This window comes from Oryctolagus cuniculus, chromosome 3, assembly GCF_051225735.1.
Source record: "Oryctolagus cuniculus isolate XC-2025 breed Fujian yellow rabbit chromosome 3, ASM5122573v1, whole genome shotgun sequence".
NCBI classification, from domain to species: domain Eukaryota; kingdom Metazoa; phylum Chordata; class Mammalia; order Lagomorpha; family Leporidae; genus Oryctolagus; species Oryctolagus cuniculus.
The window spans coordinates 125,274,712-125,299,772 of NC_142869.1; the positions used below are offsets into that span (position 1 = coordinate 125,274,712).

At 38.7% G+C, this 25,061-nt stretch overlaps 1 protein-coding gene across 2 annotated transcripts in view; it reads right to left on the bottom strand.

Moving 5' to 3' along the window:
* Positions 1-25,061, bottom strand: part of CNTNAP5 (contactin associated protein family member 5) — a 991,178-nt gene that overhangs the window by 565,139 nt on the left and 400,978 nt on the right. For both annotated transcript variants that reach the window (XM_051848810.3, XM_089329361.1), the window contains exon 4: positions 18,629-18,776. In XM_051848810.3, coding sequence (XP_051704770.3) covers positions 18,629-18,776 — 148 coding nt within the window. The remainder of the gene's footprint in view (positions 1-18,628; positions 18,777-25,061) is intronic.

The window sequence follows — 25,061 nt, forward strand, 5'->3', positions numbered from 1 at the left end:
ATCATCATTGTCTTCAGCCACAACACACGACTGCTGCCTAGAAGGGCATTCATGCGCTGAGAGGAATTTAAGTAGCAGCATCAGAATCAGAGGAGAGAGATTCTGTTTTCACCACAAATACTAGGTGGTATGTGGTTCTATAAACAGATTTACCATGGTTTTATGTCTGGAGGAAATAGAACACTTTTTGCTAATGTGCTACCTGCACACGGTCTCAGGAACTAACAGGGCAAGGAGACCATTGAGAGCACCAGGAAATCTCTGCAGTGACCACTTCAATAGGCAGTAAGTCTAAAACAAATGGTCAGGTACTGGGCCTTGACATTTGTTTGCAAACCAACTGCTGTAGAAAGCGGTTGATCCAACTAGTAGGTAATTTCACCTTTTATGGCTCACCACTATTAGCACGTAGGTCATGGCCATCAGAGCAATAGAGTAAGTGAAGCCAGACATGGGGCAGTGGGGCATTTATTCATTTGGAAAGTTTGCTGGAGGAGGATAGCCTGCCTTTCTAAAGATGTGGTTATCATAACTTCCTCATTCACAGGCATTTGTTTGTCTGCTTTTGTGGATTCTGAAAGTCTGTGAGTTCCTAAAAGATAAGGATTGTCTTTCTCATTTCCTTATTTTCAAAGCTTAAAAGAGATGGGCTAATGAGTAATGGTTACTGACTGATGAAGGAGTTCTAAGTGAATCAAAAAAATCTGTGAAAATATTGATGTGAGAAGATAACAATGCTTTTTTTAAAAAAGATTTATTTTATTTTATTTATTTCAAGTACAGAGTTACAGAGAGAGGTAGAGACAGAGAGAGAGGTCTTCCATCCACTGGTTCATTCCCCAGATGGCTGCAATAGCCGGAGCTGCGCTGATCCAAAGCCAGGAGCAAGGAGCTTCCTTTAGGTCTCCCACGTGGTTGCAGGGGCCCAAGGACTTGTGCCATCTTCTACTGTTGTCCTTGGCCATAGCAGAGAGCTGGTTCATAAGAGGAGCAGCCAGGACTAGAACCGGCACCCAAATGGGAACCGCTGCTTCAGGCCAGGGTTTTAACCTCCTATGCCACAGCAATGGCCCCAATCACAGTGCTTTTTAAAAAATACCTTTGGTTTTATTCCACATGTATGAGGGTCTTCAGAAAGTTCATGGAAAATTCATATTTTGAAAAAAAACTATGCTCGGATTTCAAATTTTTTGCACCAACATTAACATATCTTTTCATTGAATTTTTACAAATTTTGAAGTATGCTTGGGTATGACAGGTTGACTGGCCCAATTTACCGAATGTTCTAATTCTATGACATTTCTGGGTGTCAGTTTCCTCATCTGTAGAATGAAGAAATTGCAGTGAATGATCCTGAGGCTTTTTCAGCTCTAAAATGTGATTTCCAAAGTGAGTTTCAGAGCTCCCACCGACCTCTGAGCCTGAGGTCTGAGGGCTGGCTTGGTGACTCACCATAGCTCCAGGGCTGGCACAGCTGTATGTACAACCCCGTGACAGGGGCATAAGGGTCGTTGCATGCCAAAAACAAAATTTACAATATGATGGTCTGTATAGCATGTGACAAATGACCTCGGATGATGAGAACAATGAAGAGGGCAGCTGAAGCTGAGGATGACAACAAGACTTATTTTGGGAAAGAGAATGTGACCTCAGCTCTGAGGCTGATGAGGTTTGGATGATGCCACTTGTCAGCAATTAACAAAAACAGGAGCAAGGCCTTGTGTGGAAAGGAGGCAACACGAGGTAGAAAATGATGGCTGTAATTCTCAATGAGACAGGGAAGCCTGGCAGATCATTATCAGAATTTATAATGCGTTTAAAAATTAATTAACTACCCATATTTAAAGAAATTACAATAGAAGCTTCCTGACAACTCCATGTCATGTTGAGTCTCCAGGTGGCCTGATGAAAGTTTTGAAACCCTTTGGGACCTGAGACGTAGGAAAGTTGACCCCCTTCAGTGGGAGTACTGGAGAGATGTGGTCCTGAATGATAAAGAGGGGAAGAAGTGGCGAGAAGTTTGCTGAGCAGCCTAGATCTCTGATGAGGATCTTGATGGTCATCACTAACAGTTTTTGAATGCTTATCACATGTCAAAAGTACTTTCATAAGCAAGTATATGCATTAGACAAAGCACTTGGCTGTTTCCCTTTTCATAGAGAAAGAAACTGATATCCACAGAGAACCTAAGATTGCCCAAGGTTACACAACTAGTAGGTGGTAAAGTCAGGTTTCTATGACAGGTGATTTGAATATGGAGTCTAAGTATTTAACACTGTTTTATACAGCTTTGGAAAAATTTTCAGGTTTTATTCAAAATCCTTATATTTACAATCACAGAGATATCATGACAATGAATACTAAGAATAAAATGACTTCTGGGTTAGATAACAAATGAAGTTTGAAAAAATAGTTTTTTTTTTTTAATTTAAGGTAAAGAATGTCAAGTAATTCATATACAGATTTATATTTTTTAAGTTCTGACTGTTCATTGTAATTATGTGGAAGCAGCAACAACAAAAATATGTATGCCTTGAATCATAAAGGGTCCAAGAGCAGGCACTTTTTAAAGATTTGTTTATTTGAAAGGTAAAATGACAGAAACAGGGAGATGGGGTCATGGGAATCTTCCACCTACTGATTCAAACTCCTGCAACAAGCAGGACTGTGCCAGGCTGAAGTCAGGAACCTGGCATTCCATCTGAGCTTCCCAGTGTAGGTGTAGGTTGCAGGGGTCCAAGCACTTTGGTCATCTTCTGCTGCTTTCCCTGTCATGTTAGCAAAGAATTCTAGCAGCTAGGACTTGGACCTGCGCTAATACGGGATGAGCCATCATCATAGGCTGTGGCCTAACCCACTGTGTCACAAAGCAACATTGGCTCCTACAGTAGACATTGTTAAAAATAAAGCCCCAGGTGGTTCTTGTGCAGAATGAAGTCTGAGAAGAGAGATGACGAACGCATGAGTTGAGGTGTTAGCCCAGTATCTCTTTGCCCAGGCAGTAGCTAAACTTTGCTCCTGAAACATATTGTTGTGTATGCTCAGGATTTGTAGATGGCTGACTTGGGTTTTGTGAGGAAAAGGAAATAAAAGTGATCTGAGTGTTAAGACTGATTAGGAGTTTCCCCTGCAGCAAAATCTCTCCATGTCATGCATGTTTAGAGAGCCACTCGCCACAAGATAGGTTCTAAAGGGAAGCCCAAGAGCCAAGGACACAGGAACAACACAGAACCGATTCAAACCCTAAATTAGAAGAAGCCCATTGATTGGGTAACTTAGGAGAAATTATTCATTCATTGAATTCAACTACTATTGATTGACACAAGCCTTACTCTGTGCTAAATCCTGAATATCGAAGTAAATCTTTTCCTTGGCCTGATGGAGCTAATAACCTAGTAGGTGAGAAACACAATACTCAATGAAATGTACCTGAAAATGACTATTATATAATTATATAATATATAACATATATTATATAATAGTATATAGTATATATAATTATATATTATATAATTAAAATTATTATATTATCTATATTTTGTCATCAATGCCATGAAAGAAAATGATAATATTTTAAGGTAGAAAAATAATAAAAATAAAGCAAGAACAGCCTAATTTGGTTTGGGAATCAATGCATACCTCTCCAAGAAAATAACATTAAGCCTGAGGCTTATTAAGAGTGGATCCAAGTATGTGTGTTTGGTACAGTGTTTAAGACACTGCTTGAGGACCGGTGTTGTGAGGCAGTGGGTTAAGCGATGGCTCTCAATGTCAGCATTGAAATGAGTGCTGGTTCAGGTCCCAGTCACTCCACTTCCAATCCACCTCCCAGCTAATGCTCCTGGGAAACAGAATAAGGTGGCCCAAGTGCTTGGGGCCCTGCCATCCTTGTGGGAGACCCAGGTGGAGCTCCAGGCTCCCCCTGTCACCCTGACCCAGCCCCAGCCATTGCAGCCATTTGGGGAGTAAACCAGTCAACTGAAGATTTCTGTCTCTCCCTTTCTCTCTGTAACTCTGCCTTGCAAATAAGTGATTTTTTAAAAGACTTATTTATTTGAAAGAGTTCCAGAGAAGGAGACATAGAGGAAAATAGAGAAAGAGAGAGATAGTTATCTCCCATCTGCTGTTTCATTCCCCAAATGACAACTGCCAGAGTTGGGCAAGGCTGAAGCTAGGAACCAGGAAATTCTTCTGGGTCTTCCACATGGGTCATGGGTGCAGGGTCCCAAGGCCCTGGGCCATTCTCTGTTGCTTTCTTAGGCATATAAGCAGAGAGCTATATTGGAAGTGGAGCAGCTGGGATTTGAACCAGTGCCCATATGGAATGCCAGTGCCACAGGTGGCAACTTTGCCTGCTATGCCACAGCTTGGCACCAATAAATAAATCATAACAAAAACGGCTTGGGACATTGATATCTGAAATTAGGCTTGGATTTGAGTCCTTGCTCCACTCTGATCCCAGCTTCTTGACAACGCATACCTTGGGAAGCAACTCAAGTATGAGTGTGCTTACCTACCATGTGAGAGAACTGGACTGTGCTCCTGGCTCTAGCTTCTGCCTGAATCAGCCCTGAGTGTTATGGGCATTTGGGAGTGAACCATCAGATGATAAATCTTTTCTGCCTGTCTGTCTGTCTCTGACTTTCAAATAAAATAAATTTAAAAATTAATTTTAAGAAGGTTGGAAGGGTACATTTCAGATAAAGGGAACAGCCTACACAAAGGCCCAACCAACATAAGGGCATGATAGAGGTCAGAGAAGAGAGTCGATAGAGTTTGAGTCCAAATAGGGACCAGATCTTATTGCATGAGGCTAGTAAAAACAGAATAGACCCTGTGGCGTCTGTGTTTCATGCAGAAGACTCTAGCTGAGTTCCTCCCTGTCCCCACCCTTATATGCAGTCAAAAGTCATTGAAAGGGTTTTAGTAGGCAGAGACTCAACTCTATTTTATGATGATCCTGCTGACAGCAGCAGGGGTGATAGACTAAAAGAAGGGGTGAGTGAAAGCCAATTGTAAAGCTGAAATTGAGATGACACAAGATATAACTGAAGATGAAAAGAAATGCATGTATTTGGGGTGGTTTTTGGAAGCAGCACTGATGGAACTTATTGATGGATTTACTACTGTGGAAAGTCAGGGAGAGGGCAAATTCTGAGAAAGCCTCTCAAGCCTAGCTGGGCACCTGGTAGTGTTTATTGAGATAAGGAAGAGCACAGGAAAAATGTACTGAGTGTAGTTGGAAAGTAGAAGTTGACTTAGAGTTTTCTTTGGAATACATTAAATTTGAGTATTTGCAGCATAATCAAATTGAAATAACATTCAGCCAAGTGGGTATATAATTTTTTGGGGCTCAGATGAAATATCTGGTGTGAGAGGCAAATTATTTAAATTTTCTAAGACACTTTGCCTTTACAAATTTCAGTTTCCTTTCTTATAATCCATATAAATAATAACCCCTACCTATCTCTATAAGGTTAATAGTGTGTACTGCACACGCTGCACACATGAAATAACAGGAAGTGGAGGGATATTGATGATGATGGCAGCATTTCCATTGGTAATAGCTCATCAAATGCAGAGAAAGTTGCCACAAATATGAGAGACAATGACTGCCTCCCCAGGAAAGGATTCCATTAATTGTAATTCAGGTTAGTTCTCCTAATAATCCATCTTTTCTCTTGGAGTCTCTATGAGAAATGCATCACTTTACAGAGTTTTATATTAACATTTATTCCACTTGTACTTATTTCTCTTCCCAACACAATGGATTAGCAGGATCCAAGTCCTTTACTTACTTGGTTCACTAGGAGGATCATATTTGGCCAAAGACTAACCCGTTAGACACAGCAGATTATGTAAGAGGGAAAACTGTAATGGTAGAAGTGGTCTTCAATGATTCCTATGAAAAAATAAATGTAGCAAGCATGGCTGCCAGATAGTCACACATAGAAGATGAGTAATAGCCAAAAAGGTCTTGACACATAGCAAGAAAAGGGCTTAACTTCTTCTGAATAACTTTCTGTAAAGATGTAAATATCATTTTCCTATTTTACTAGGGGTTTATTTACTGTGTGGAATTAATTAGCAGTTTTAACTTTCGTATGAAAGTCTTTGTGCTTTGGTCTTCGTAGAATGCACTGGGATATGACAATTTGTCTCCTTCTTGTGTATAGGAGAGCATCTGGAGGTGGCAGGAAGCTGATACTCCTGATCCCATGACAACAGAAATGAGAGCCACAACAGGCAGAGATCTTAGTCTGAGACAGGGCCCTGGCCTGTTGGAGAATATGGACACTCTTTTCCCAAAATGTGCCATGCCCTGGTATGGTTTCATCTGGGGATACACACTTCTGTATATGCCAACTGTCACCTACTGATCATGGATTATTACCTATATACTCTGCTAAATGCTTTATTATTAACAACCTAGAATGCCATAGTTGCCTTTCAAGTAATTACCATTGTCATTTACAGTTGAGGAGACAGAGATTCAAAGAAGTTAAAAGTGTTTTCTGATAGAATCCTCTTTCTAAGAGCAAACCATATGATCAATGTAACCTCTGAGGCCACAGTAGGAATCTCTTGCTCTACAATTCATGATGCCTGCCTCAAAACAATGGCCCTGGTGTTACAAAGCAACAGAAACCTCCATAAGATTGAACAGGTTATTCTAACATTTGTGAAAGGTTATAATGGTAATTGAAGACAAAGAATTTTAAAACATAATACTTAAGGGAAAAAGATACATATTTTTACTTATAGTTATTTTAAAATAATCTTTAGCTTCATGAGTAAATAAGCTTATGAAGCTCCAAGCAACCACATTTGGGATCACAAGTTCACTAAATATTTAATGAGAAAGGCATGCCTCATCTAGTCACCCGAGTATAAAGAAAGTTCTGAAACACAAGTACATAAAATTAAAGCACATAATTGGAACTGGCAGGACCAAATGACAGGGGATTGTAAGAGAAACCTACAGACATAGGATTGTTAAACCAGGTTTGTAGAAAGAAGAAGGAAAAGAAAGAAAACAAAACACAGGAAAACAAAAGCTTTCATTTGGAGCAGACTGCATTGCTGACAGATGATTGAAAGGCAATAAAATTCCCCAGTTTCCAGTTTCTTTGACTTCTCCAAAACACAGAGTACTTTCCAGACTGGAGGGGGTGTACTGCATTGACAGAACATTGCCATCCAAGGTCAGGAAAGAGTAAGGTCTCACACTACCAATGGCCCTCCTCCTGCAGGAAAGCTTAAGAGATATCTCACACCACCAATCATTCTCCTTGTGCAAGAAAGCATAAGGGTGACCTCTCACTACCAATGACTTCGCTCTTACAGGAAAGAGTCAGGGCTATTTCACACCACCAGTGGCTCAACTCTTGCAGTAAAGCAGAAGGGTTATCTCACACCACCAATGACTTTGCTCTTGCAAGAAAGAGTAAGGGCAATCTCATACTACCAGCCAGCAAGATGAGTTCTATTTTAAGCTACTGAAAGAAAGTACAGACATCATGAGAAATGTTGAGCAGGAAGAGGCAAATATATTCTTCTCACACATTCCCCTTTCTTGCTTCCTGAGCACTAAACATAATAAAATCAGGTAAGCTCTCCCCTGCTTACCTCCATGCCAGTCTTCGGCTGCTTGGAGCTCCTTCATGCCTTGGAAGTGACCATCTAAATTTGGAGAGTCAACTGAGAAGGAGGAAGCCAAAAATGATGCTTGTCAGCTCACTTTATCCTCTCTTCTCCTTTTGTTCCCTTTTTAGAGCCCTGATTGAAGAATTTTATTGACATACTGTCACCCTATCTTAAGGCCTATCAGCAATACCAGTGATCCAACAAATTCTAAGTGCAATTATACTACAGGCTCAGTACCACGATGGACCCAGGAAATGCTGGCAAGCACAGTTACCACCTTTAAAGAGCTTAGAAATGAGTCATTGGAGGTAGACATCAGACAAACAATTGCATGATTAGTTTATGAAAATGCAGTCACAACAAAGAGCCACAAAAAAACAAGTATAGTACTAACTAAAGTCCAGAAAAAGGTTGTATTTTTCCTCATGTACCTAGAGCATTGCATGATGTTTGGTATATTTTAAGTGCTAAATAAAGGTTGTTGACTGAATGAGTAGATGAGTTAGTGAACAACTGAATGAACAAAGCTGATTTTCCCAAAATGGCAAAGGTTTGTCTTCAGACATTAAACAGGTATAAGATTTCTGCCAATTGTTACCAACATATTCAAATGGAATTTGGAGAATAAGGTTTCAAAGTAAATTAAAATGAAATTAGTTCCCTGGAAACCACAATGAGTATATAAACAACAAGTAATTCCACATAAATTTGATTACCTATGCAGAGAGTGAAGCTGGAATGATATGTGTGTAAATTCACTCAATAAACTTTTGTTTAATTTGTTCTAGTGCTTTATTGGGGCTGGTACATAGTATACAAGGTACCTGATGCCATGGCACTTACAGCTTTCAAAATTATTTATTTATATTTTTGTTTTCTTTGAAATGCATAGAGACACACAATGAGAGGCTGGGTGGTGAGAGTTAGAAGACAGAGAGATGTTTTCTATCTAGTAGTTCACTCCTTTTTTTTTTCCAAAGAAACCTTTTATTTAATGGGTACAAATTTCATAAGTACAACTTTAGGAATATAGTGATTCTTTTCACCATACCCATCCTTCCACCCCCACTCCCACCCACCTCCTCCTCTCTCTCCCATTTCCAGTCCCATTCTCTATTAACATTCATTTTAAATTAACTTTATACACAGAACTCCAACTCTATGTTAAGTAAATATTTCAACAATTTGCTCATAAGCCAAAAAAAAACTGTTTGAGAACAAGTATTATTGTTAACTTTCATAATACAACTCATTGAGGACTGAGGTCCTATATACGAAGTAGGTACACAGTGACTCCTATTGTTCATTCAACAATTAACTCTCTTATGTATGACATCAGTGATTACCTGAGGCTCCTGACATGAGCTGGCATGGCTATGGAAGTCTTTTGAATCCAAACTCCATCAGTATTTAGACAAGACCATAAGCAAAGTGGAAATTCTCCCCCCCCCCCTCAGAGAAAAGTACATCCTTCTTTGAAGGCCTCTTCTTTCCACTGGGGTCTCTCTCACAGATATCCTTAATGTAGGGCATTTTTTGCCAGTGTCTTGGCTTTCCATGCCTGAAATGCTCTCATGGGCTTTTCAGCCAGACCAGAATGCCTTAAGGACTGATTCTGGGGTCAGAGTGCTATTTTAAGCGATTTCCATTCTATGAGCCAGCTGTAGGGACTGCTTACCGTTTTGGAACATTCTATCCTTTTTAATTTTATCTATTATTATTACCAGACCCTTGATTTTATTTGTATTATCCCTTTAACACTTAATCCTATCTATACAATCACTTAAACACTTAATATAATCACTTTAATACTTAAGATGGCATTTTCCCACTCAGCTTAATGGGATTTGGGGATCCCATGACAAGTTTTTAAACTTTACCTTTAAAAGTACGTTGGTAGGAATGTATGCAGAACTATACAGCTTTACAGTTACAAATTTCCCCCTCCCTCTCTTATTTCCACTCTTATTTTTTACTGAGATCTGTTTTCAATTGACTTTATATGCATATGATTAATTCTATGTTAAGAGTTCAACAAATAGTATGAAGAAGAAAAAAAACTGTTTCCCAACAGTCAAGACAAAGGCTGTTCAAGTCATTTTTTTCTCAAAGTTTCAATTTCATGTCTACAGATTTCCTTTTAGGTTCTCTATTAGTTATCACAGATCAGGGAGGACATATGATATTTGTCCCTTTGATACTGGCTTATAACACTAAGTATCATGTTTTCTAGATTCATCTATTTTGTTACAAATCAGGTATTTCATTTTTTAATACTGTGTAGTATTCCATAGAGTGCATGTCCTATAATTTCTTTATCCATTCTTCAGTTGACGAGCATTTAGATTGATTCCATGTCTTAGCTATTGTGAATTGGGCTGCAGTAAACATGGGGGTGCATTTCATTTGCTGATTTGCTTTCACTTGGGTAAGTTTCCAGGAGTGGTATTCCTAAGTCATATGATAGGTCTATATTCAGATTGAAGAGGTATCTCCAAACTGTCATCCATAGTGGTTTTACCAATTTACATTCCCACCAAGAGTGGGTTAAAGTACTGTTTTCCCCACATCCTTGCCAGCATTTGTTGTTTGTTGATTTCTGTCTGAAAACAATCTAACTGCAATGAAGTGAAACCTCATTTTGGTTTTGATTTGCATTTCCCTGATGGCTAGTGATCCTGAATATTTTTTCATGTGTCTGTTGGCAATTTGGATTTCCTCTTTTGAAAAATGTCTGTTTAAGTCCTTTTCCCATTTCTTAACTAGGTTGTTTTGTTATTGTGGAGTTTCTTGATCTCTTTGTATATTTTGATTATTAATCCTTTATCAGTTGAATAGTTTACAAAAAATTTCTCCCATTCTGTCAGTTGCGTCTTCACTTTCCTGAGTGTTTCTTTTGCAGTACAGAAGCTTCTCAATTTGATGTAACCCCATTTGTGAATTTTGGCTTTTATAGCTTGTGTCTCTGTGGTCTTTTCCAAGAACTCTTTGCCTATGCCAATGTCTTGCAGGATCTCTCCAATGTTCTCTAGTAATTTGATGGTGTTGGGTCATAGATTTAAGTCTTTGATCCACTTTAATTTGCTTTTTTGTGAAAGGTGTAGGTAAGGGTCATGCTTTATACTTCTGCATGTGGAATCCAGTTTTCCCAACACCATTTGTTAATGAGACTGTCCTTTCTCTTGGGATTGGTTTTAGCTCCTTGGTCAAATATAAGTTGGTGGTAGATGCTTGGATTGATTTCTGGCATTTCTATTCTGTTCCATTGGCCTATCCTTCTGTTTCTGTACCAGTACCAGGTTATTTTGATTATAATTGCCTTGTAGTATGTCTTGAAATTTAGTATTGTGATGCCTCTGGCTTTGTTTTATTTTTTTTGTATTTTTTTTTTTTTTTTGTATAACATTGCTTTAGCTATTCAAGGTCTTCTGTGATTCCAGACCAATTTCAGCATCTTTTTTATATCTGAGAAGAATGTCTTTGGTATTTTGACTGGTATTGCATTGAATCTATAAATTACTTTTGGAAGATTACACATTTTGTTATCGATTTTCCAATCCATGAACATGGAAGATTTTTTCATTTTTTTGTATCTTTTTCTACTTCTTTCTTTAATTTTTTGTAGTTCTCATCATAGAGATCTTTGACATCATTGGTTAAATTTATTCCAAGGTACTTGATTTTTTTGTAGCTATTGTGAATGGGATTGATCTTAGAAGTTCTTTCTCAGCCATGGCATTTTCTACGTATAATAAGGCTATTGATTTCTGTGTATTGATTTTGTATCCTGCTACATTGTCCAACTCTTCTATGAGTTCCAATAGTCTCTTAGTGGAGTGTTTTGGATCCCCCTTATCTAGAATCATGTCATCGGCAAAAAAGAAATAGCTTAACTTTTTCTTTCTCAATTTGAATCCCTTTGATTTCTTTTTCTTGCATAATGGCTCTGGTTAAAACTTCAAAGACTATAGCAATGGTGAGAGTGGGCATCCTTGTCTGGTTCCAGATCTCAGTGGGAATGGTTCCAACTTTTCCCCATGCATTCAGACCCTGGCCATGGTTTTGTTATAAATTGCCTTGTCTGTGCTGAGAAATGATCCTTCTATACTCAATTTGCTTAGAGTTTTCATCATGAAAGGGTGCTGTATTTTATCAAATGCTTTCTCTGTAACTATTGAGATGATCATATTGTTTTTATTCTTCAGTTTGTTAACGTGATGTGTCACATTAATTGATTTACAAATGTTGAATTATCCCTGCATACCAAGGATAAATCTCACTTGGTCTTTCTGATATGTTGTTGGATTCAATTGGCTAGAATTTTGTTGAGGATTTTTTCATCTATGTTTATCAGGGAAACTGGTCTGTAGTTCTTTTTCTGTTGCATCATTTGTGGGCTTAGTACCTAATGTGATGCTGACTTCATATATAGAATTTGAGAAGATTCCCTCCTTTCAATTGCTTTGAACAAATTGAGAAGACTTTGAGTCTGTTTGTCATGGAAGGTCTTTATTTCACCCTCATTTATAAATGAGAGGTTTTCAGGGCATAGTATTCTGGGTTGACAGTTCTTTTCTCTTAAGATTTGGAATATATCTCGCCATTGTATCCTAGTCTGTCAGGTTTCTGATGAGAAGTCCACTGTGAGTCTAATTGGAGATCCTCTGGAAGTAATCTGGTGTTTCTCTCATGCACATTTTAGAATCTTTTCTTTATGTTTTACTGTGGAGAGTTGGATTACAATGTGTCATGGTGAAGGTCTTTTCTATTAGGAGTTCTATGTGCTTCCTGTAATGGATGTCCCTTTCTTTCTCCAAATTGAGGAAATTTTCTGTTATTATTTCACTAAAAAAGCCTTCTAATCCTTTCTCTCTTCTCATACCTTCAGGAACTCCTAGAACCCGTGTATTGGGCCACTTGATAGTATCCTGTAGATTACCAACAGTGTATTTCAGTTTTCTAATTTCTTCTTGTGTTTGGTCTGACTGTATACTTTCCTGTGCTTTGTCTTCTAAGTCAGATATTCTTTCTTCTGCTTCACTGCTTCTGTTGTTAAGGTTTTCCAGTGCATCTCTAATTTGTTCTACTGAATTCTTCATTTCCAAGATTTCATATTGATTTCTTTTCAAGATTTCAATTTCATGGAAGAAATGTTCTTTCATGTCATGTATGAATTTCATTAGTTTGTGTATTTACTTCTGATTATTTCTAAGTAATCATATTATCAAGTATTGAATTTAATTTCTGGCATTTATTCAATCTCATCATCTTCACAATCTAGTATTGAATTGTTGTGTTCTTTTGGGGGCATCGTGTTGTCTTCTTTATTCTTGTTTCTTGAATTTATGTATTTGTGATTTGGCATTTATGGAGATATTTGTAGATATCATTGTTTTTAAACTATGGTGGCTTTTATCTTTGGACTAAGTCTGTGTGGATTAGTAGAGTGTCTGCTTTCTGGGAATACCTAGATTCATGTGGTTGGTGTGGCTAGGGAGCTCTGTTCAGTGCTCTAGGGTGAAGGGCATGTCGGCTGTGACACACCCAGGTTTGGCATGATACATCTCCTTTTCTTTTATTAGAGGAGAGGTTTGCTCTTGCCTGTTGGTGGAGACTCAGCTGAGCTCCTCTCCTTAAAGGAGACCAGTGTCTGGGCACTAACCCCAGTGGTTATATTATTCATCCGCTCTGCTACAAGGACCACACAAGGATATGTGCAGTCCACAGTGTAAGCTCAGATTCCTCTGTGATGTCCCTTGCCAGGTAGCCAGGGAGCCCTGATCACATGGAGCCTCCCATAGTGACTGCCCATAGTCCCAGCCATACCCTGAGTTCTTTCATGCAGGCTCAGTGTTTTCTCAGTCCCTGCACACAAGCCTCTCAAAGTCATAAGCACCCAGCCCTCTCTCTGTTCTCCCCACTAAACTTAGGAGTCTCCACTTGGCTGATTGCTGGGTGCAGACACGAACTGGTGCAGCTGTTACGTATGTCCAAAATGGTGCCTGCTCTCTGTTAGTTTGTTAAAGGAAGACATTGTAGTGTGATCAAGAAGAGAAAAAATGTTCCCCCTTTGTTTTTTCTCCTCTAGTTTGACAGGTACATTATCCTCCACGGGGCTCTAAGCCAGATTCCCTCTATGCTCTTCCTGTAGCTTTTTCCTAGTGCCTTGGGTTGCTGCTGTTTTCACCTCACTCTCCAATGCTGGTGTATAGGTTCTTGCTACCCTCCGTGTAGGTCCACTGTGTCCCTCCAATTTACATAGAGTTTCTTCTGCTGTTTTCTCCCTACCTCTTCCCTGAGACTGTACTCTTTCTACTTTTTTAAAATACTATCTTCTCCTAGACTAGAGCAGCAAGCTCCCTCCCTACTCTACCATGTTAATATAATATCTGGTAATTCACTCCTAAAATGCCTCCAAGAGCCAGGGTTTGCCCTGGCTAAAGTCCGGAACATACATCTCAATTTGGGGGCCCCATGGGGGTAGTAGACTCAAATGCTTGAGCCATCACCTGCTACCTCCCAGAATTATGAATATCAGGATATTAAAATAAGGAGTGGAGATGGGACTTAAACCCAAGCACTCCAATAAGGGATGTGGATTTCTTAAGCTGTGTTTTAAACACAGTGCTAAATACCTGCCCCAGTATGGAACTTATATTCCAATGCACACAAAAAACAAGTAAATAAAAACAAAAAAATGAGAAAAATATGAGATTGTTGTTTGCAGTACATGTCACAAAATTGATAATGGCATATCATATAACTATGGATTAATAGTGGGTGCACAGAAGTAAGGCAGATGACTAGTTAGAATGGGTTTCTTTGAAGATATAGCATTAGAAGTAAGAATTATATTGGCAGAAGAAACCAGCCACATAAGTTATTGCAAAGGGTATTCTGTGCCTGATCAAGAGGATGTGCAAAAGTCCATGAGGCAGAAAAATTCTGGCTTATTTTAGTACAGAAAGAAGGCTTGTTTAGTTATAGAGAAGTAAAAGGAATGTGAAGAAGCAAGATAGAAATTTTCAATAAGGATTTTACTTTCCTGTAAGGAATCACATTTTTTGTTAAGTGAAGACAAAGTAATGATAAGACCTTAATTCTTTTCTTTTCTAATGATATGTTTATTGTACTGCAAACTCAGAGTTACAGAGACAGAATGAAGTGGGGGATCTTCCATCCACTCTTTCATTCACTAGATGGCCATAATAGCCAGGGCTGAGCCAGGTAGGAGCCAGGAGCTTCATCTGGGTCTCCGATGTATGTAGAAGGGGCCCAAACACGTGGACTATTTTCTGCTGCTTTTCCCAGGCCATTAGCAGGGAGCTGGATCAGAAATGAGGTGGCAAGAACACAAACCAGTATCCATATGGGATTTTGATGTCACACCCAGTAGATTTACAGGCTACACCACAATGCCAACCCCTGAGATCTTATTTCTTACTTACAAAAATCACTGTGGTGGGGCCGGCACTGTGGCTTAGCAGGCAAAGTTGCTGCCTGCAGTGCTGGCATCCCATATGACTGCCGGTTGGAGACCCTGCTGCTCCACTGCCAATCCAGCTCTCTGCTGTGGCCTGGGAGAGCAGTAGAAGATGGCCCAAAGCCTTGGGCCCCTGCATCTGCATGGGAGATCCAGAAGAGGCTCCTGGCTTCGGATCGGTGCAGCTCCAGCTGTTGCAGCCAATTATGGAGTGAACCACGGATTGAAGACCTCTCTCTCTCTCTCTCTCCCCCGCCTCTGCCTCTCCTTCTCTCTGTATCTCTGAGTTTCAAATAAATAAATCTTTAAAAATATCACTGTGGTGACTGTGTGGAAAATGGATTTGGGGAGATTGTGGTACAGAAACAGAAACTTCGGTAGGAGACTGCTGAAGTACTGAAACACAGGTGAATGCTGACAGAGGCTTCTATTTCCAAAGGTGGAAGTGCATTACCTTAAGATATATTTTGAGGAAGGAAAAGTAGTTCTACTATGAGATATAGGTGAATTGTGTAGAACTAGAAGCTAGAAGGAGAATGGAATAAAACTACTTCCTAGAGTTTTGCTTCAGCAAATGGATAGATAGCCATGCAATTTACCAAGACAAGAAGAATATGAAGAAGCAGGTTGTGGAAGGCAGTGGTAAGTTAGACTTCCATTCTTGCTATATGAAACTTGAGATTTTTATTATAATTTCAAGTGAAGATATCAAATAGACAATGATACATTAAGTTCCAGAGGTCAGGCCAAAAGAGAAGGCATGGGGTCAACCAGCATACAGATGGTGTTATATCCACAGACTTTTGTTCATTCAACTAGGCAAAGCGTATACACAGAATTCAGTAGAAGGTTTGAGACCGGGTCCTGAGGAGGAGTAAGTTTAACAGGTGAAATAGAAGGAAAAGCAGAGTTCTTGAAAAACAGAAATAATTCCTGAACCAAATACCACTGGGAGGTTAAGTGAAGTGACAAAAGTGCAGCAAACATGGGATTAGTCTGTGTGGTCATTGGTGGTCCTGACTGAAGTTGATTCTACAGGGCACTCTGCAAGTCAAAGTTCCTCTAGACAAACAGACCCAGTAGGGTTCCTGAACATATCAAAAGATTTAGTGCAAGCAATTGCCTCATGCAGTTCTGGGGCTGGCCAAACAAGGGTGAAATCTGTAGAGAATTCCATTGGAGAAGTCATGGAAGCTGCACTCCACAGGCGCACTTTCTTCTCTCTGGGGAACATCTCAGTCCTGCTCTGAAACTTTTGCATGGATTAAATCTGACTGGCTCAGATGATACAGTACAAGCTGCTTTCTTTAAAATCTGCAGGTTGTGAGACTCCGATACACCACAGAACCACCTTAGTGTTTGTTTAATACCTGAGGACTGTAGAAGATCTTCAAAAAAACAGCATTTGGAAAATGGAACTTAAAATTAAGTTTATTTTAATGCAAAATATTTTGAAGTCCATGCATAGTTTTTTTTTTTTTTCATGGTTGCATTTTTTCCATTAATCTCATGGAAATTTCTCCTGGGGCCAGAAGATTTTCATTACTGCCATTTGTTTGGCAGTGAATAGAATGAAATTTTACATTTATAGGAACAACATTGTGAAAAAGTGATAAGAAGATTCTGGAAGGGAGGATTGGATCCAGAAGACAGGCAGAACATGGAATTTTTAGAAACTGAGAGATTAGCTCATCTCCTCCCCAAAAGAGCAAAGTACTAAAGCAACAGGATAGGGACTAAAGGCTGCAGGGCGCTAGCTTGAGATTCCTCATAGTTGTAGACTCTGTGACTAGAGTTCTTCAAGGTGGGTTCACTTACCATTACTGGCCATGTTTTCCTGGGAGCAGTTTATTCCCTGGAGGGACCTGCTAGATAGGGAACCAATTTGGAGAGAAGAAGAACTGGGCTACCTCAAAGTTGGGAGTTTTATCTTGGTCTAGAATTGGGCTTCAGCATATTGTGAGCTACTTGATTCTGTAGACAAATGTGCATGTTACTGCAGCATTTTTCTGAGTGGAGAGTGCCTTTATGGCTATGACCACATAAACCTTGATATGCAACTCAAAGTTGAGATTCAACGCCACTGTGTGTACTTGACCCTACTGTTGCAAGTGTTTCTATGCAAACATACAGTGTGGTTGAACAAGAAAGACATGTGAATAGACTAGGGAAAAAACCAAGAATGAGGGCATTTTAAGCAGTAATACAATCATCAGGCCAACACAAATGACTGGCAAAATAGTACAGATAAGTTTTTTATTTCAGCATGAAAGCTTCATTTTTTATTTGAAAAATAAACATTCATGTACTGACCACTTACTGTCAAGAAACAGGTTGTGTTAGATTCTGGTTGCTCAGATCCAGGGATAGTGAGCCTACGTCTTTGTGGGTGTCTCATACACATAGAAGGCTCTCCCTCTTTGGCCTAATGCTTTACTGATGCCTGTGTTCTGAAATATATGCTTTCTGAAAGTGCTTGTGCAGATAAATACAGGCATTTTACCAGTGAATCTCAGTGCAGAACTTTATTTTTAGCAGATACCCTATGTTCATAGTGTACTTGGAGAACTTTCTTAACATTCATTTTTTTGGGTCTTTGTTCCCAGAGACCATAATCCAGTGTGTGTGGGATTGAGCTAGAGAAATGCATTTTTACTAAGCATTTCTCATTCTCATGAATGTGAGCAGTTGATATCTCTCTGGAAAGTGGTATATCGCCCATTAGGCATTTCTGCAAGCACAACCAAGAACCTAACAAAATAATTTAGGTGACAATGCTAAGTGATCAAGTGTGCTTATTTGTTAGTGGTTGTTGGGATTCAGCATATAAGGAGGAGAATTTTACTGTGTAAGGCAGAAATTCTATAATGGAGCATTTTTAGGTTTTAGTGTAAAGCCCACCGCAGAGGGTGGTGAATAGCAGGGATGCGAAGATTCTTTGCCTAATTTTGACCTGATTCTAAAGAAATCACCAATTCTACCTATGTTTTCAAACTTCCTTTTGTGCAAGTCAGAGCTCTACTTTCAAATTCAATAGAAACATGAATGAGTGGAATGCTTATTTCTAAGACAGAAAGACTTTATGAGTTAAGGGTTGAAATGTTCCTTCTTCCCTTCTAGAACAAGAGAAGAAAGATAGCCTTTTTTTCTCTCGAGAGGGGAAGATTTCATACTATCTTGTTCCATATCTTAGAAACAACTGAGCTTAAATTTCTTTCTTATTCCAAAAGATGCATGGTTTCTCCAACTGCAAGAGCTCTTAACTTAGATTCGTACTGAGTCTTTAACACATTATCTCCAAGTTCCTTCAGCTCTAAATAGAAGAGTTTTTTTTTTTCCTGCTTCTAGGTTGATCTACACTTTTTAAAGTATACATGTCATTAAAATCTAGAAATAACTTTATGATAATAGTCATTTTCAAGGGGGACAAACTAATATTCTGTGGGTAGTGCCAGTCACAAACACAGAGCAGTGTAAATGCTATGTTAAGGTACTCACTGTATGAACATCCGTAGACCTCTACCCTCATGCCAATCTTCCCACTTGGATTCCATTCCAAGGGCACAAAGCGAACGAAACGGGCTCTCACAGAGTGTAGGAGCTTGTGGTGCACCACACTGTCAGCATTCATGTTTCCTGCAAAGGTCTGCAGAGAGAAAAAGGGACCCCATGAGCTCTGTGACACCAACACATATCTGTGAGAATCCAATTACACTATTGCGGCAAGTCCTTCAGAGAAATCTTCAATTTTCCAAACTATTTCAATGTATGTCTTGGGTGAAAATTCCCCGCTAGGTCTCATTTTTTTTTTTTTCAGAAGGACTATATAGTACTCTTAAGACATGCCTGACCTCACTTCCAAATTTTATGCACAAGGCTAATAGCATAATGAAGTTCTGATGTGCCTGATTCCAAAATCACTGTGGAATGGGTGATAATTGACAATCTCCTCTTACAAGGAAAGGTTTTTATTGAAGCAACTGTTATCATTAATTGAGGCCAGTCACTGTGCTAAACCCTTTCCTTTATCATTACCACAATTTCATAGATAAAATAAAAGAAAAATGGAAAACTGAACCATAGACTGAGAAATGAAAGACGAAAATGTCTCCAAATCACCCTGTTCATTAGTAATTGGTCTGAAATTCATTTCCAAGGTTTTCCTATTCCAAAGCCCATGCTCTTTCTACAGCCCCACACTCTTAAGTTGTCCTGTGGTTAAATGTTATAAGAGGGAGATAACACAACCCATACTTATATTAACCTACAGGTATATTTTTTTCACCTTGTCTTGTGTGGTTTAAGTAAAAGAATCCAAAGCATTGGAACAATCTGGTCTAAACACATTAAGCCTTACAGCTTTCATTTTGATGAATGATTATTGGGGGAAAATTTTTTCTTGCAGATGAAATCAAAAATCACATATCTAATCTTTCTCTTTTTTATTAAGTTGGAGTAAAATATGCATATAATAAGATTTACCACTTAAATTTTTTAAAAGTTTACTCAAATAATTTGGCAGTGTTAAGCACATTCTCAGTGTTGTGCAGCTATCACTACCATCCATCTTCAGAACATTTTCATCTTCTCAATCATATCTCATCTTTAAGATGAGATGTCAGCTAACACCAATCTGCTTGCTTCATTAACAGTCATCATCTGTCTTCTTTTCAGCCTCAAGCATTCAGAGAGAAAGTCTGCTTCCTGGTGTACAATCAACACTGACCAGTAAAAAGAAGACTCATTGCTTTTTCAAATGGCCAAAGTGAGCACCAAGTATGAGGATTTTGTCTGTTGGGTGCAATACAGTTTCAAACACCCCAGCTGTGACTCTGTATTTTTACAACACTTACAAATCTAGAGTATCTTGAACAATCTCTGACATTTCAATTACATACAAAACAGAGACTACATATTAACCCTGATATCAATTGATGTGATCACTCTCATATGTTGTGGAATGGCTTATAAAAAGGAAGAAGCTCATTCCTTCAGTTGTAGCCAGTATTGAAGCAAAATTCTCATGCAAGAGAATGGCTTGGTGGAAAGGATTTCCCTGAGATTTATATCCGACATTTCAGCCCACAAACATGTCAAAGGTTTGACCACTTTCTTTATATACAGAACGACCAAAAAACAAAAATGGCTTTATTTTGCAAGATTGCTTTTCTATATGCCCTGCTTCCAATTTTAACATCTGGCATAGGTATGAAGTTCTCCCCTGTATTTTGCTCACCTAATAAAGACTTTTCCCTCTGGATTTTTGTTCTTTTTATGTTTTGTTATACCCATACCTCTTTGATGTTTGTGGTGGATGGGGAAAGATAGGTTTGGGTAACTCTCATTGGTTCAGATAGAGGCAAACCCTTTCATTTTTTCCTACAGCTGAACTCAGAAGCCTCTGATTCAGTGCTTGGATCCCCTATTGACAAGGTGTGCTGCAGCCTCACTTTCCCAGGCATGTACAGTACATGGCTATGTAGAATTGCTTCTCTAACTCATACCTACAACAGGAATGCATTGATACTGAGGGATATAGGGGGGAGCGGCTCCTCATGGATTTTGTGTAATTTGTGGACTGAATACATCTTAAACAGCATTTGAATTCCGATTGTGTAACTCCAGAAAGTAAGGTTTATTTAATTACCTGGGGATGCTTTACAAGAATGTACCCCTTAATTCCTGTATGATATGCTCTGAGGAGAAGGAATCCTAGTTTCTCACTGAAAGGAAGTTACACGGATCTGACTTGGGCTAGCAGCTTGTTCAGGCTTCCTGTGTCTCATTCTCTAACACTCTTATGAGTGTCCTATTATCCTATAGCCACATAATTTGCAACTTCATAAAGTCAGAGTCTCAGATTCAAGTAAACATCAGGTTTCACTCATCTGAGATCTTAAAGTTTGCAATGCATGGCCCACAAGATCTCCTAGAGTTAGCAGCCTGATGTTATTTCATGTGCACTAAGTGCTGTGCTAGATACAGATTGAGTCTAAACAAAGCTGACACCAGTTCCTCCCGAAGTTCACCAAAGATTAAGGTAGTCAGCCATGTAGCAATACAGGTAGTTGAGGGCTGGAATAAAAAGCAAAGAAAAACATTCTTAGTCTCCTCATGCTTGAATTCCAAGGCCCTATTGTATATATTAAAGTCATTATCCTAACCAATGCTATCTCATTTGCCAAACAGAACACATGAACAACAATAGGAATAACAACTGACTTTTCATTAGAAATAATGGAGACCAAAACTTTCTGAAAGTAAGTCCTACTTTCTGAAAGTAGGACACTGACATCCTAGCATTCTATATCTAGCAAAAAATAGCTTTCCAATATGAAGGTAAAATAAACATCTTTTTTGAAACAAAAATTTTGTTTTATGGAAACAAAAACTGAGGTAATTTACTGCCCATGGATTCCTCATTACCACGAATAGCAAAAATCAGTATCAGACAGAATTTTCAATGTAAATGCACAAATAAAGAGCCCTCAATGGAAAATGTATAGGTATATGTCAAAGAGTATTTTCCTTAAATTTTTAAACAATGAAATGTCAAGCATAGTTTAAAGAAAAAAGCTTATATTGTGATCCTTATAATGCATATAAAAATAAGACAAATGCAACAAAAGCATTTGAAAGAATGGGAAATATTTTAACAAAGTGATTCAAGTGGGAAAAAATTAGGAATACTATAAAAGATTCAAACCACACTGTCAATAAAACTCATCAAATGGACAGCCATCGATTACTCTACTCAACAACAGCAGAGAATAAATTGTTTTTAAAAGCATTTGGCACCTTCTCTGAGACCACATCCTGCAAAATAAGTTAAATTTCAGTTGAAAGTACACAGTTTGCTTTTTGGCTATGATTAAGTTAAATTAAGAATGGAAAATAGTAAATTATCTAGAAAAACCTAAAATATTTTGAAGTTAATCCCTATACTTCTAAAGAATCCGTAGATCAAAAAGTAAATCGCAATGGAAATTAGAAAATAGTTCGAATTAAGTGTTGATAATGATAATATGCCAAAATATGTGGAACATAGCCAAATCACAACTTGTAAGAAATATGACTTCAGTGCTTTTTTACATAAGAAGAAAGACATAAAGTTAAACATGAAATTTTCCAGAAACTAAAAAAATGACAAATTATATTCAGAATTTTAATCAATCGAAATACTACTGAACAATAAAAAGTAACAAAGTCCTGATACCTGCAACATCAGAGTATGTGAAGCAAAGGAGCCATATACAAAAAGTATACACTGCACAGTCTACATGGGAAAACTTCTACAACAGGTAGAACTAGGTTCTGATGATCAAAACCAGTTCAGTACTTGGGTTGATGGTGTAAGGCAGTCTGTATTATTCTCATTTTTAGAGGAGAAAAGTTAATTTTGGAGAAGTTAAGTGAGATCCTGAAACATAAATCAAGTCTATGCAGTTAGGATACAGAGATTCTGATTAAAATCAAGTCCCTGCTTTATTTCACTCCTGTTCTGACTTCCATATGTAAGAAATGTCAGGTTTCTGCAACCACATAATTGCCGACTACCATCGTATCTACCATTTTCAACATGTTCCTCCATGCCAGTCATGTGATATACCCTTTACATATCTGATTTTCTTTGGCCCACATATCCTTAAAGAAGCTCTTAGTCAAATTCTTCACTAAAAGAGGCACCCATAACACACACACACACAATGCTTATCCTACCTGAATTTGAAATACATCTTACAATTGGGTGATCAGTTAAGTTGGTGTCACCATGCCACAGAGGAAATCCCAAGATTCACAGAATTAATGACATGAACACTTGCAAAATCAGCACAAGTCCTCTTCCATTTCCAACTTTAGTGACATTATATACATCACTTCTCAGATGCTTTCTTGTTGTCCACTTGTCACTTGTCCCAACTCAAAGCAATAGCACATAGAATTTGGACACAGGCCCACATGATTGCAATGAAATAAATCCTACCAGGATTATTGCCATTAAATATACTATGTATTGGGTCCTTAACAGCATATCTCAGTGCAGGAGTTGGTTTTTCTTTTCCTGAAGTTGAAGGACTTGAGGTTCAGAGAAGCTGAGTTCTTTTTAGGAGCACAGAGGTAATGGCATTTGCTCTTTGAAGAAAATCTCTATCTCCTGTATTCCACTTTTGAAAACTGACAGGGCAAGCATGATGGCAAGGCAAGTTCAACTGCTGCCTACTCCATTGGCATTCCACATGGGTTCTGGTTTGAGTCCCAGATGTTCTACTTTCCATTCAGATCCCTGCTAATGTACTTGGGAAATTAGCAGAGGATAGTCTAATTTCTTGGGTCCCTACACCAATGTGGGAGATCTGGAAGAAGCTCCTGGCTCCTGGTTTCAGCCTGGCCCTGCCTGGGCTGTTGCGGCCATTGGTGGAGTAAACCAGTGGATGGAAGATGTCCCTCTCTCTCTCTCTCTCTCTCTCTCTCTCTCTCTGCTTTGCAAATAAATAAAATAAATCTTTTTTTAAAAAAAGAAAACTATCCACTACATATGGCCCAGAAATACTAAAAAAAAATGGCCATGAAGATAGGGGTCGCAAGAGTTTATTCATGATTGACAGTATGGAAGAGTATACAAGAGCCTCATTATCTTCCCCTCCAATCCTTATTCCTTGACATTCAGCACCATTTTGTTTCATGAATGGATGAACCCGGGGTTGTGATTAAGGTGCTGGTACTCTTTCCCCATCCTCTTTGGCAGGTAACAGTGTCGACATAAACTTTGAGGCAATGACAAAGAAGTGTGCTGGTACTTAGCTTTGGAGAGTGGATGGGTCTGGGTTAGCCACCACTAGAGCGAATCATTGGATTTCACTGACCATGCTGTATTCAACCAGCCAACAAGGGTGACTGACTGGCAGTGAGATTATAACCATCTACGTGCCAATAGGCAGGTGTTATTAATTTGCTTAATTGCAATCCATGCAAGAAATAACAGGCACAATTATCAAACTCCACATCAGCAATGTTGTCAAAGACTATTGAGAACTCTCAGGGCAGCTTCATTTCAGGCCTGGTGTTCTGCTGAATGCATTACACTGCCCAAGGGATTGTGTTAAGAGAACCAAGAGCATGGGAGAGAAAGACATGAGCTTTGGGTGCAAATCTTAAGATCGCTGCTGATTCACTTTATCAGCCTCAACAAGGCACTTGGACTGTCATTCCCTTCAGGAGGTAGATTGAATCTTATTTTAAACTGTAAAGTTTTGCCCAGTGCAAAGAACAGTCTTCCTTACAAGTATGCAAAAGAAATGGATTTTCAGTAACTCAAATCAAATAGGTGGAGTTGTTTCAAAATTGGTGAATTTACAATGTTGAAATTTTGCTCACAGTCCTCGGAGACTGACTGAACGACTGTATAAATGGGTGAAGAAAAGAGTGTAAATAAATTTTCTGAATCCCAATTTACCCATCAGGAACATGGCAAAAACAAAAGCTCAGGGCAGTTTTGAATCTTAAATCTGACACATGTACAAATGGCATTGCACTTAGTCAGCTCTTAGCAATATCAGCTGGACTCTTGCCAAGAGAGACAGGCGGTGGGAAGCCAAGTTCCACTGGGGAAACCTAATGAAAATATCTTTGTATGAGAAGGTGTTCTGAAACAGTGACCTACTAATACCTTCAAGCCCCAAGCAAGACATTTGCCAATCATACTTAATTTTTCTGAATGACATTCAAAAAGCTCTTTCACCAAAAAAACCCTACAAACTGAAGCTATCGAAGGGCTAGCAGCCCAGAGCTAATTAGAAATGCATGTTTTTATTTGATAAGAAGTATTTAATATAGGCAAGAGTAATTAACATGCAAACCACTGAGTTACAACTAAAATTGATAAATACATGCAGCCTTCAGTGTTCTAAACTGCTATTCTGGGATAAGAGCA